This window comes from Myxocyprinus asiaticus, chromosome 26, assembly GCF_019703515.2.
Source record: "Myxocyprinus asiaticus isolate MX2 ecotype Aquarium Trade chromosome 26, UBuf_Myxa_2, whole genome shotgun sequence".
NCBI classification, from domain to species: Eukaryota; Metazoa; Chordata; class Actinopteri; order Cypriniformes; family Catostomidae; genus Myxocyprinus; species Myxocyprinus asiaticus.
This window is the reverse complement of record NC_059369.1, coordinates 44,547,234-44,561,086: the sequence shown is the minus strand read 5'-3', so window position 1 is coordinate 44,561,086 and position 13,853 is coordinate 44,547,234. Positions and strand designations below refer to the sequence as shown.

The 13,853-nt window shown below is 39.3% G+C and overlaps 1 protein-coding gene across 2 annotated transcripts in view; it reads left to right on the top strand.

The window, feature by feature from the left end:
* The window catches only part of LOC127417063 (metabotropic glutamate receptor 3-like), a 67,156-nt gene that overhangs the window by 47,598 nt on the left and 5,705 nt on the right, over window positions 1-13,853 (top strand). The window contains exons 4-5 of one of the 2 annotated variants that reach the window (XR_007893228.1): window positions 2,449-2,580; window positions 6,514-6,564. Coding sequence is in view for 1 of the 2 variants with exons in the window: in XM_051656764.1 (XP_051512724.1) it covers window positions 6,514-7,589; window positions 12,513-12,690 (1,254 nt within the window). In the remaining variant the exon portion in view is untranslated. Of the gene's footprint in view, window positions 1-2,448; window positions 2,581-6,513; window positions 7,590-12,512; window positions 12,691-13,853 lie in introns of those variants that run through there. The other variant, XM_051656764.1, reaches the window with a different exon arrangement.

Genomic DNA, 13,853 nt, shown 5'->3' with positions numbered 1-13,853 from the left:
CAGTACAAATGGAGGGTTACACCTAAAGTTGGTGCAGTGCATTTTCTCTGCACCGTGTAATTGCTCTGAGCCTTTCTTGAAGCTCGTTGCCAGATGATGATTCATCAGATAAGGAAAACAGGTTAGAAGTTATGAGCACCATCATTCACGACGATAACGTCACTGTCAACACTCATGCACACATACACACATACAGCTGAGGTGCAATAAAATCCACACTCGCGCTGCTGTATTCCAGAACTTCTTCGTGAGATGGATTAAATTAACCTTCTGTGGCCCACAGTTCATTTCTTCACAGCTTATCTGTTCATATCATGATTTGATGTTACGTGACCCTCAATAATGTGTAATCATCTTGCATTGGAGGCAGATTCTGAGTTATACTCATTTATTAAATATTCAGCATCTGGTAACAGGATAATTAACTGTAACATAATTACTTGTTACAATCACTAATTGCAGTTAATTAGCTTGCACTGAGCCGCCAAGCGAATGGATGTGCCATTCATGAAACAACAAATGGGTTCCATGTGCAATTGATATGGATACATATGGTTGAAATATATTTATTAGAGGAGTTAGATGATGATATACAGTAAATGTGTGTATGGATGGATTAATATTAGTGCTTTTTTTTCAACTGTTTTGGTCCCATAAGTCACATGGGGTAACCTCCTCGTGGTCACTATAATGTGGTTCTCGCTCTCGGTGGGGCGCGTGGTGAGTTGTGCGTGGATGCCATGGAGAATAGCGTGAAGACTCCACACGCGCTACGTCTCCACGGTAACGCGCTCAACAAGCCACGTGATAAGATGCGCGGATTGACGGTCTCAGATGCGGAGGCAACTAAGATTCGTCCTCCAGCACCCGGATTGAGGCAAGTCACAACGCCACCACGAGGACTTAGAGCACATTGGGAATTGGGCATTCCAAATTGGGAAAAAAATAAAAAATAAACGGTTTTGGTAAACCTCACTTTACAACAAGGTTGTATCTGTTAACAATAGTTTTAGTTATACATTAGTTAGTATGAACTAACAATAATCAGTACTTTTTAATCTTTGTTAACAACATTAACGAATATAACATATAACAACATGGTTTCAACATATACTAAAGCATTGCTAAATGAAAGTTGTATATAGTTAATGCATTATGAACTAACAATGAAAAATGTTATCTTTATAAACTAACATTAACCAAGATTTATAAAATATAGTAGATTAATACAGTAAATATATCTTGTTCACTGTAAGTTTATGATGCCTAATGTATTTACTAATGTTAACATCAGAACCTTATAATTTAGTTTAGGGATCAGAAATTAAACAGTAATTCATGACTAAAAATTGCACTTGTAAGTGACTAGTTCTGGACTTGCTTGGCATTATAAAGTATTTATTAAGCCTTTATTGGCTGATTACTTATTCTTGCTTTATAGCCCCTTTACATTTGCTTTTGTCATAACAATGAATTTCTTAGCTAAAAACAAAACATATCAATAGCTAGTATGATGCAGAATACATCCTTTAAGGTTCTCAGTAATCTGTGTGAATGTGCAGCTTTTAAGTATGAAATACATGTGGAATGCATATAGTATTTCAACAAAGCAGGGACGGTTAGGGTTAGGTTTAGGGGTAGGGGTTGGTGTAGGGTGTCTGTGGGACTCTAAATAAACACAATAAACATGTTGATGCCCATATACTGTATGGTAGTATTTAATTAGGGGTGTAAATAGCATCTAACACAATATGCCCTTAGTGCAAAGAAGATGCTTTTTGTTGCTATTTACACTAAGCAGCAAAAGTCCCTGCCTTCTATATTTATTTCATACTTATAAATTGCACATTCACATTGTGTAATGAGAACCTATAAAGGATGTAATTTGCAACTGACTAGCTATTGGTGTCTTCTGTTTTTTCCCCATTAAGTTTATTGTTATGATTTTTTTTTTTTAAGAGGCTATTAGGCAAGGGTAAGAATCAACCAAAAATTTTTTAAAATAAATAAATAAATAAAAGGCCTAATAAACATCGTATATAAGTCCTTAACTAGTCCCATACAAGTCCAATTATTAGTCATTAATTACTGTCTAATTTCTGATCCCTAAAATAAAGTGTTACCCCTTATTGCAAAGTGTTACCACAGTTTTTTTCCCCCATTAAATCTCTATTTTATTTTTTTATTTTTTTTCTGATTAATCAGATTATCATCTAGCTTCAAAGAGGGGTGTGACCAAAAAAAAAAAAAAAAAAAAAAAAATTGATTTGTTGTAAAGAAATAAATCATGCTTTTCAAGCAAAACATTAAAAAATATATATATAATGTTCAAAATTGAGACAAAGTATTTGGACAAAAGGAAAAATGGACAAAGTGAAGTTAGTTCTAAGAAAATGTTTAACAACATTTGTTTGCAGATGCCACTTTGATATTGTGCTATTGTGGCAGGGCAAAGGGCAGGTCCGGGCCGTGATTCCGCACACCCGGCCCCTAATTAGGCTGATCAAGCCCGAGAGGGATAAAGGCAACCGGAGACGGCAGTGCGACAGAGAGAGAGTGACGGGCAACTGCCCGACACCTGTGTGTGTTTGTCTTTTTGCTTAAGTTTATTATTAAAATATTATTTATATTGTTACGCCGGTTCTTGCCTCCTCCTTTCCATTGAACTGTGTTACAGTTATCTAATGCAATGACATACAGATATTAAGTCATTCTTAAATGTCCAAAGGTATCCAAATACTTGATCGGGGCCACTGTAAATCCCATGAGATATATCAAAGTACATTACATGGCTAAAATTCATTCTAATTCACAGGTATGGCAAAGCCCCAATGAGTGAAGACCAATCTTAATGTTACATGCAATGAAATTCTAGAGAACTGTGTGCTTCCAACTTCCAAAACATCTACTGGAAGGACTTTACAGAAGAGTGGAAGCTGTTTGGGAGGGCCAGCTCCTCATTAATGCCAAAGGATTTGCAATGAGATGTTCAACAAGACAGCCCCTAGTCACCATTCACTCACATTATAAAGAGCAGCTCAGACATTCTGCTAAACTTAGAAGGGAAAGAAAGTCAAACAGCAAGATGACAGAATGTTCTTTTTTGGGCAAGCTGTCCCTTTAAGTTATAAACCAAATGTGCTTTTCTTTTAAATTTTGGAATACATGTCCACTTCTTCAATTCTCACCCTTTCTCTTGCCTCTATGGAAATACACGCTCTTATATAAACCCAAGTGACAATTTCACTGTGATCCCTTGAGAGACATTTTCTTCTCGTCTTTTCTCCTGCTTCACAATATCCCATTCTCCCCGAGGCTACAACGCAGAAACATCAGCTCATCTGTGCTCATTTGCCCGTGTCTTATTTTGCAATGTGCTGACCAAAGACGCTCACTCCCTGAGCTACAGAGGTGTGTGGGAGACTTCATATCAGCCATAAAACTGATATCTAGCACAGACAGCCTGACAGAAAGCAGCCCGATCCTTGTCAAACCCTCAATACTTTCTCTGCTCAATATCAGACGGCCGTTCTACATTGTAACTGTGATTCTAATGTGCAGATGTTTGTTTAGAGACTGTTAGCAAGATATGATGATACGTCTACGCCTGCTATAATTGCTTCATGAGCCTGCAGTAGTTTACATACAGAACTATCTGTTCTTCAGTTAATAATCTGTTTCTTCCTGCTTGATATATGAATTAAAGGGATAGTTTTCCCAAAAATCTATATTTTGCACACTCAATACATTTTAAAATGACAAAGTATGTACAGGACATTTTTGCCATGTTTTCTAAAAAGTCATGAAAATTTCCACCACAGTGTCATTTCCACACAGAATTCTGTGCTGGAAATGATGCTGATGGAAATGACATTTTTAACAATTTTTTTAAATAAAATAAACGACTTATTTTTTCTTTCTAAGGCTAATTTCATAGCTAACATTTTATGCGTCCTAAACACACAAAATTAAATAATATTTTTGCATTTTTTGCGTAGTTTGGCAAAATTACAGCTTGACTGGTAATGATGCCCAATAAAACTATTCTGCGCACAAGTGATATTTCCTTTGATTTTTCTTTGTTTTGTCTCATATTTCATCTCAAGCATGCTCTTCACTGACACTTTTGTTCACTTGTTAAACAAGTACACTAACTAAAAAGCTAAAAAAATAAAATAAAAATACAATTATTAGGGGAAAAATTGTTTGGTGTTGTGGAAATGACGCCACTGTGGGACAGTCGTAATTTTTGAAGAATTGATAGAAATAATTTTCACACAATAATTATTGAAATGGTTTATGTTTATTTCACTCTTTGTTTAGATTATCATAGTCTTAAACGTAGAATAATTTGTGTTTTTATAATGAATTTCCATAGTTTGATATTGAAGGTCTGGGTCTGGGACAAGACTAAAACAGTCAAATTTATACATAAAATAAATTCTGAAGGAAAGTTTCTTAGCCAGGTTTAATGTGACCTTTATTTAACAAAAAGAAATAAGCTGAAATATGTCATTTATGAAAATAAATAAATAAATAAATAAATCAACCCCTGAGCAGTGTTAATTTTTACATAGTTTTTTGTTTTAGTCTTCTGCTGAAAATGTCCTTTAAAATTAGTCTATATTTTGTCATGTCATATTCAAACATTTAGAAAAAAAATTAAACGTATCAAACATATAAAAGACAAATACAAAATACAGTACAACTGTCCTTGTTGTGAAAACCTGACCTCCTGAAATAATAATGAATAGACTGAAGTATTTTTAGAAGTTAGCGTGCTGTATTTTAAATTTGTCATTCTTTAGAGACTATTGTTAATTTTCTGTGTTTTAGCCAGTTTAGGATATTGCATTGCACATAGCACGTTTTTATGGAAACGTGTTCACAATGCAAGTTACGCATATGCACGTCGCTTCAAGTTCACCTGCTCATTCGCATCACTCTGCAGATGTAAGTTGTTGTATTGCATATATGTTGTGGATATAGTGATTAAACTAGATGTGTTTGAGCGAGGTAATAACCCGTATTAAAGCGGTTCATTTTGCCGGTGTTCAGCGCGTTCAACTCAAGCAGCTCAAGCGTGGAAAATCCTCAGCATACTTGATTAATAGATTAAATGAATCCATATCCAGTGTCTCCTTCTATAATCAGATGTTTCTCTAGATGTTTCTTCTTCTATTTATATCTTGCACTCAAGGCCGTAGCTAGTGGGAACGATTCTAGGGGCCCAAAGGTCCAAGGGGGCCTACAACCAATTTGAAATTGTATGTTTTAATAGGTAAGGGGGCCCAAAGCAATATGGAGTCAGGGGGCCCATAATTCCTGCAATATACTGTATATATACATACAGTATACAGGTATATACTGTACAGTATATATAGCTCCAGAAAGCTGTTAAGCGCTGCAACCAGATCACTGAGTCATGAAAAAAAATCAGACTCAAAATAACTATTCGTTCATGAATCTGGCATCCACATTACTACTTCTATAAAGGCCCCAGCACACTCAGAGCACTCAATGCAGCTGAACATTCAGACAGGGAGCCATTTAGAGGAGCATTTAAATATGAGGACAATCAAGACTGCATGTAAAACATCAACTAATATGTCATTAAAATCTGTTAGCAATGATTCCATGCCTTATTCTATGAGTAGAATTCACAAAAGACAAGATCAGTAAAGGAAGCTGTATCAACTACTTGATGATTTCAAGTAATATATATGCAGTAGATAATGTGTAATTTGTCATTTTTACCTTGTGCATGTGCATTCATGGCACTAACATGGTACTGTATATGTGGCCACAATATGCACCGGTTACACACTGTTATTGTAATTTATGATGACACAGTTACTAATGTCTCTACGCAAACGATTTTACAGATGTAAGTAAGTTTGCACGCCAGTGTGTTCATGCTCACTTATCTTAAATGACTGAATGGGACCTAGCTGTCAACCTCAATGTAGATGGAGCTCCAGGTCACACCTACTGATGATGTGGACCAATGGCAGTAAGAAGGTGTTTAGCAGCCGGTTAGAAGTTTTCCTGTATGTTTACCCTGGTGAGCTGTTAGGAACCACCGAAACAAACTCAAAAATATCTTTTTGGCTAGATTTTGTACTAAATGATGTCACACCCATTCATTCTTCGATTTTGTAGGAAGAGTGCAGGGGCCTTAACTTCTCATTCACTTATGTATCAGGAAGAGCAAGGGGGAGGTCAAGTTTTTTAGTAAATAACCAAAATTTCATTCTGTCCCTCAAACAAAGCTAAGCTGTATGGCTTCAGAAGACTTGCATACATTATAACGATACTTTTATTGTGCTTTCGCATCCTTTTTGAAGCTTAAAATGTCCGCATTCTTTGTAATTGCATGGAAAAACAAACAGCGCGTTCTTCAAAAAATAAACTTTGTGTCACACTGAAGAATGAAAGTCATACAGGTTTGAAACGAAATGCAAGTTTTCATTTTTGTCTCACATATGTCTCATTCTCTCTATCTCTCTCTAGCTCCATTCTCCCCTCCTGGCTCGGAGAATCAAGTGAAGTTTGATGCACACGGCGACGGAATTGGGCGTTACAACATCTTCAACTACCAACGCGTGCCAGACAGCGACAAATACACCTATATCCAGGTGGGAGAGTGGGCGGAGAGTCTTTCCCTAAACGAGCCCTTGATTGGCTGGCCGAAGGGCGGAGCAGTACCCACCTCTCAATGCAGCGATCCGTGCGCTCCAAACGAGATGAAGAAGATGCAAGCGGGAGAGTACTGCTGCTGGATTTGCACTCCGTGTGAACCCTACGAATACCTGCCAGATGAGTTCACCTGCACGCCCTGCGCACCTGGCCAGTGGCCCCGCCCTGACCTGACTGGGTGCTACGACCTGCCAGAGGACTACATCATGTGGGAGGACGCCTGGGCCATTGGGCCCATCTCGATTGCATGCGTTGGCTTCATCTCCACCTTAATGGTCTTCGTCGTTTTCATTCGGCACAACGACACGCCGCTCGTCAAAGCATCTGGTCGCGAGCTATGCTACATCCTGCTTCTGGGCGTCTTTATGTCCTACGTCATGACTTTCATATTCATTGCGAAACCATCGCCTATCGTGTGCACGCTACGGAGGCTAGGCCTTGGTACCTCGTTTGCAGTGTGCTACTCAGCCTTGCTCACGAAGACCAATCGCATCGCACGAATATTTAGCGGTGTGAAAGAGGGCGGGGCTAAGCGGCCACGCTTTATCAGTCCCAGCTCGCAGGTGTTCATCTGTCTAGCACTGATCTCTGTGCAGTTGTTGCTAGTGTCCATCTGGTTACTGCTGGAGGTGCCCGGCACGCGACGTTTCACCACGCCGGAGAAACGGCAGACTGTCATTTTGAAATGTAATGTACGGGACTCTAGCATGCTGCTGTCGCTGAGCTATGACGTGGTTTTGGTAGTGCTATGCACGGTCTACGCCTTTAAGACCCGCAAGTGTCCCGAGAACTTCAACGAGGCTAAGTTCATTGGCTTCACCATGTATACCACCTGCATCATCTGGCTGGCCTTTCTGCCCATCTTCTACGTTACTTCCAGTGACTACAGGGTACGTCTGCAGTTGCCTGACACATGCAGAAACTGTATTCATTTAAAGTCAAATGAAAATACTTTAAACTAGATTTGGAATGGGCTTCGTAAGGAATTTAAGGATTACGAATTATAGAAACATCCTAAGGGGCAGTTCAAACCAAACTTGTTCTTGCGCACAACGCATGAAACAGGACACATGCATCTTAAGATGTTCAAGATCTTTTTAACTTGTCACGCCATCTAAACATTGCGATGCTCCTTCACGAGACACTGAAAAAATAGCTAGATGCAATGCAACTGTCTACTGCAGTAGTGCTCAATCTTTATTTATTTTTTGGTCATGCTCGCCATTTGAAACCAGACATACTTTCGCCCCATAATCTAATCGATAAAATTATGTAAAATTATGTAGTTGACACGTGACCTGAAAGTGTCATTGAGGCACCACAAAATGACGTGATTGCGTTTTTCATTTCTTATTTGCTTTTAATGACACTATTGGTTAGGTTTAGGTTTAAGGTTTAGGGTAGGGAGGTTGGTTTTGTTGATTCAAAACATGATAGAGCATTAACCTCAGCACCAGACATTTCACCTGTGAACTGCCGCGATACATGAAAAAAACCACGTTATAATTTCGCAGAAATGTTGCCATAGTCACGTATTTTCCTCAGATCAGGCTGAATAAATTTTAAAAAATAAAATAAATCCCATTTTTCCCAAAATTGTTTCCCATTTTCACATCTGTAAAGTAACATATACTAGTCCTAAGTCCTTAATTCCCCTCCTAACTTTAATGAAGATGAATAAAACAGAACCTCAAAAAGGCATTAGCATGCAAAATAAAGAAGACATGAGACATGTTGTATCTATTCTTGGGGGACAGAGAGATTCCTGCTGTTTTGAGAGCTGTTATGTGTATTAGGAAATACCCCAAGTAAGCAAAACTGTCAGATAAAAATCTGTTGAGAAATTTAAACCTACAGCAAACACGTTGCCTCAACAGACAACTTCTCAATAGTTTGTTGATGCAACAAATACATCACATTGAGTGATTCAGTCTGACAGTGCCTGAGCAAAACAGAGCTTTTCATTTATTACACCAGGTGAGTCCAATGGAAAGAGCTTCTTATGGTATCAAAACAGAATCGCCACTCGAGAGAGGGATTAGACTGCAGACATCCACACAGACGGCCTTTTGATGCAAGGAGGAATTCTTGCAGAGAGCAGGGTGAGCACGGGTCTCACTAGGCCGCAGTCAATGAAGTGTGAAGAGAGGTTCTTTGCTCAACCAAGACCACTCGCACAGAATGCTGATGCTTGTGGAAGATCGGGATAGTTGAAAGAGACCAGAGACCAAAGAGTGCAAATTTCCGGGTTTGGAATGCGCAAGTAAACTATAGAGCAGAGGTTTTCAAAGTCAAAGACAGTGGGCTTTCCTTGTGACACAACGTACATGATGTGTGTGTGTGTGTGTGTGTGTGTGTGTGTGGGCAGGCAAAGGACTACTGAATAGAAACTCTTCTTGAATGTCCATGTTTTTCACATACCTCACATATGGCCACATCAGAATCAGAATGAGCTTTTATTGCCAAGTATGCTTACACATACAAGGAATTTGTCTTGGTGACAGGAGCTTCCAGTACACAACAATACAAAAACAATACAAAAACAGCAGCAAGACATAGATAATAATAAAAAATAAAACTAATTATACACATACATACATACACACATACACATGGGTAGTGCAAATCTAATACAATCTGTTATGTACAGTGCAAATGTTTTTTTTTTTTTTTTCAGAGGAATGAACTGGCAGAAGAGGTTGGGTGTGTTGGATAAATATAAGAAAGACTAATCTGTGTATTGCACATAGTTATTGCTCAATGGGGTAATTTAACTGTTCATGAGATGGATAGCCTGGGGGAAAAAACTGTTCCTGTGCCTGACAGTTCTGGTGCTCAGAGCTCTGAAGCATCGGCCAGAAGGCAACAGTTCAAAAAGGTAGTGGGCAGGGTGAGTGGGGTCCAGAGTGATTTTTCCAGCCTTTTTCATCACTCTGGAAGTGTATAGTTCTTGAAGGGGGGGCAGGGAGAAACCAATAATCCTCTCAGCAGTCCAAACTGTCCTTTGTAGTCTTCTGATGTCTGATTTCATAGCTGAAACAAACCAGACAGTTATAGAAGTGCAGAGGACAGACTCAATGACTGCTGAGTAAAACTTTATCAGCAGCGCCTGTGGCAGGTTGAACTTCCTCAACTGGCGAAGGAAGTACAACCTCTGCTGGGCCTTTTTCACAATGGAGTCAATGTGGGTCTCCCACTTCAGGTCCTGTGAGTTGGTAGTGCCCAGGAACCTGAATGACTCCACTGCTGCCACAGTGCTGTTTAGAATGGTGAGGGTGGACAGTGTTGGGGTGTTCCTCCTAAAGTCCACAATGATCTCCACCGTTTTGAGCATGTTCAGCTCAAGGTTGTTTTGTCTGCACCAGACAGCCAGCTGTTCAACCTCCCTTCTGTATGCAGACTCATCGTCATCTCAGATGACTCCGATGACAGTAGTGTCATCTGCAAACTTCAGGAGCTTGACAGAGGGGTCCTTGGCGATGCAGTCACTGGTGTAGAGGGAGAAGATTAGTGGGGAGAGCACACATCCCTGGGGGGCACCAGTGCTGTTTGTACAGGTGCTAGAAGTGAGTTTCCCCTGTCTCACAAGCTGCTGCCTGTCCGTCAGAAAGCTGGTAATCCACTGACAGATAGACAAGGGAACAGAGAGTTGGTGTAATTTATTCTGGAGTATAGCTGGGATGATGGTGTTGAAAGAGTGGAAATCAGTGGAGTGGAACAGAATCAAGCTTGGAAGCCGCTGCCTCTCCTACCATCAAGGAACACATACTGTATCTTTGGCTGCCGGCAGAATCAATGTCTCTCCGATGTTATGTGCTTTGTTCGCCTTGGCAATACGCAGCACAACGTGATATGAAGCTTCCGTGGCCTTTATATTTGATTTGTCAAATTCTGACAACTTTTTTCTGACCTTGAAATGCTTGAAGTTTTCTTTGGAAAAGGCGGTTTTCCCGCTACCTCAGCATGCTTGGTGTCAAGGTGTCTGCGGAGTTTAGCAGGTCACTTGCTGTCTTTAGTTAAAATCTCCTGACAAATGACACATAAAGGTCGTGGTACATCAACCGATCCTGTCCATATAAATCCTAAACTTAAATACTGCTCATCGTATCGTCATCTTTTGGGTTTGACCCCTGAAACTGAAGGATTTGAATATGGTGGTCTCAGAAACTACTCCATCGTAATTACAGACTAAAACGTCACATCTGCTTTATTGGCGGGCTTGACAAATATCAAAGAATCTTCACAAAGATTCTTGATATATATTTTATTTTTTTGCCTATTATTTTTAGAACTGTTTAAATAATGTTTTAAATATAATAGTTAAACTCAATATATATATATCATGAGTGACAGGAGTCATGAGTTCGAATCCAGGGCGTGTTGAGTGACTCCAGCCAGGTCTCCTAAGCAACCAAATTGGCCCGGTTGCTAGGGAGGGTAGAGTCACATGAGGTAACCTCCTCATGGTCACGATTAGTGGTTCTCGCTCTCAATGGGGCGTGTGGTAAGTTGTGTGTGGATCGTGGAGAGTAGCATGAGCCTCCACATGCTGTGAGTCTCCGCGGTGTCACGCACAACGAGTCACGTGATAAGATGCACGGATTGACTGTCTCAGAAGCGGAGGCAACTGAGACTTGTCCTCCACCACCTGGATTGAGTAACCGCGCCACCACGAGGAAGTAGTAGGAATTGGGCATTCCAAATTTGGAGAAAAAAATAAATATATATATATATATCCCCCCGGGGAGGCGCGCCCCACACTTTGAAAACCCTTCTATAGAAGGTTCTTCTATATTGTAATACAAGCAAATGTGCAATGAAAAACACAACCATGTCATTTTGTGGTGCTTCTACAACACTTTGGGTTCACGTTTCGACTCGTGTGCTCTTCAGGACTCGTGCCCCGCTCCTTTACATCACAAGTGCAACGCTCTATCAGTCGAGCTACCGCACAATTTGATCACACTCGTACAAGCTTGTAAATGTAGTTGGTTACACTTTTTTTTTTAAAGATTTTACATATTTCAATTTAATATAAAAATACAGCAAATTAAATTGAGAAATCTTTAATATAATATATATATATATATATATATATATATATATATATATTTATTTATTTATTTATTTTTTCATTTAATTTTGTTAAATATTACACAATTCGATTTGATGAAATGTTATGAAATTGAGATGCGTAAATCTTAAAATTATTATTTTATTTTTTTTGTGTATTTAATGCAAACGTTAAAATGTATCACCTTACAAGTTATGCACTCTAACAGTGGTTCTCATTTTTCTTTTTGTTCAGCCCCCCTTAGAAACTACAAAATCTTTTGCCCCCTACAGAGGGATATATTACAGCTGCCATTTAAGACAGACCAAATGACACAATAGTATTTTGCAAATAAGCCCAAAAAAGAAAAAGAAAAGATTGGGGTGAACTAGCCCTTTAAGTGGAACTGTGTTGTGCTGTTTGTGTAAGGTTATATTCCCCTCCACATAAGAAATTCCTGTTCAGTTTGGTGTTTTATTCGCCCCGTTTCCTCTGTTCAATGCTTTGCTCACAGCAGTGCACCTTGAGAGGTGATAATACAAATCTTTAAAACTGGAGGGAGGAAAAGGAAGTTGCTAATGGGAGATGTTCAGCTAATATCTAATCAAATGCTATTTACACAGCACTGTTATTATACCCCTGCACTCAACCTCTTTATTAGAGAGGTTCTTGATAGTTCCAATGAATAGTTTCTGATTATCAGAATGAATGTGAGTCACAATAGAGACATAAAGGGTGTTTTCCTCTCTATCTCTCTCAGGTCCAGACCACGACCATGTGTATATCTGTGAGTCTGAGTGGATTTGTGGTGCTGGGCTGCATGTTTGCCCCGAAAGTCCACATCATCATGTTCCAGCCACAGAAGAACGTCGCCAGTCATCGGCTGAACCTGAACCGGTTCAGTGTGAGCGGGCCGGCCACTAGCTACGCTTCCCAGGGTGAGAACTGCACACAAACACAGATATAGGAGAGACCGGGGCAGGTTATCACAAGGGCTATATCTCAGTAACATCTGATTTGGAATCACAAATGTGTATTTTCTTTTGCAGTGGTTTTGTAATCCTTTTTGTGAATGGTGTGCTCCACAAACTAAAACTCCAAGATCATAATTTTTATTGGGGCAATTGTCACATGTGTTGACAAGTGAGACAAATAGCCCCAGTCTCCCCTGTTAGATGTAATCTTTTGAGAGTATGTGCATACAGTACATACTGTAAAGTGATTGTTGTTTTTGGTGGTGGTCATTATTAAATGCTCATGCTTGCTTAGGGTTAGGGATTTAAATGTAACATTAACCCTTATTATTAAATTAGGCAGCTAAATGGTACCGCAATGTTTGTTCTATGAACATGAATGATACTTAGAGGAGATATATGTGCTATTTACTTCACTAAGTGATCTGACTTATATGGAGCACCTTAGAAGACAGGGAGAGAAATTATTTTCTGAAATAGTTTTGTGTTCCCTCATAATAGCTTTATCCATCCCATACAAAAACTAACCATGGTTTTACTACAGTAACCTTAAAGGAATATTCCGGGTTCAATACAAGTTAAACTCAATCGACAGCATTGGCAGTATAGGGTTGATTACAACAAAAATTGTAGTGCGGACTGGGAAAACGGATATATCTGAAAACGATGACATATTTGTTGTCATGTGATGAATTCATGTGATCCATTCAACCAAAACAGTCAAGATGACGGTCCGTATTATAGCGGTACTGTTGTGTCTGATATTCGCATTGATAGCGTTTTTAAAAATGAATGTTACTTTGTACAACTTTCACGTTGCATTCATTCAAAGGCGACCGGAAGTTTACTTGGAATTGGTGTCCGGCGACGGAATACGAGGACAATTGCGTTTCAGACCGTATATGCAACGGCAATTTTTTGCATGCGCAGTAAGGGGATTTACGCGTTTTCCTACGTTTCAGTGAGGACGAGCAACTGTTGGAAAATGCTTAAAAACGAAAGTGTTTCGAAAGGGATTGAGGTGAGTCACTACGCCATCACAAGGACTTAGAGCGCATTGGGAATTGGGCATTCCAAATTGGGAGAAAAAGGTGAAAAATCCAAAAAAAAAAAAAAGGGGGCTTATT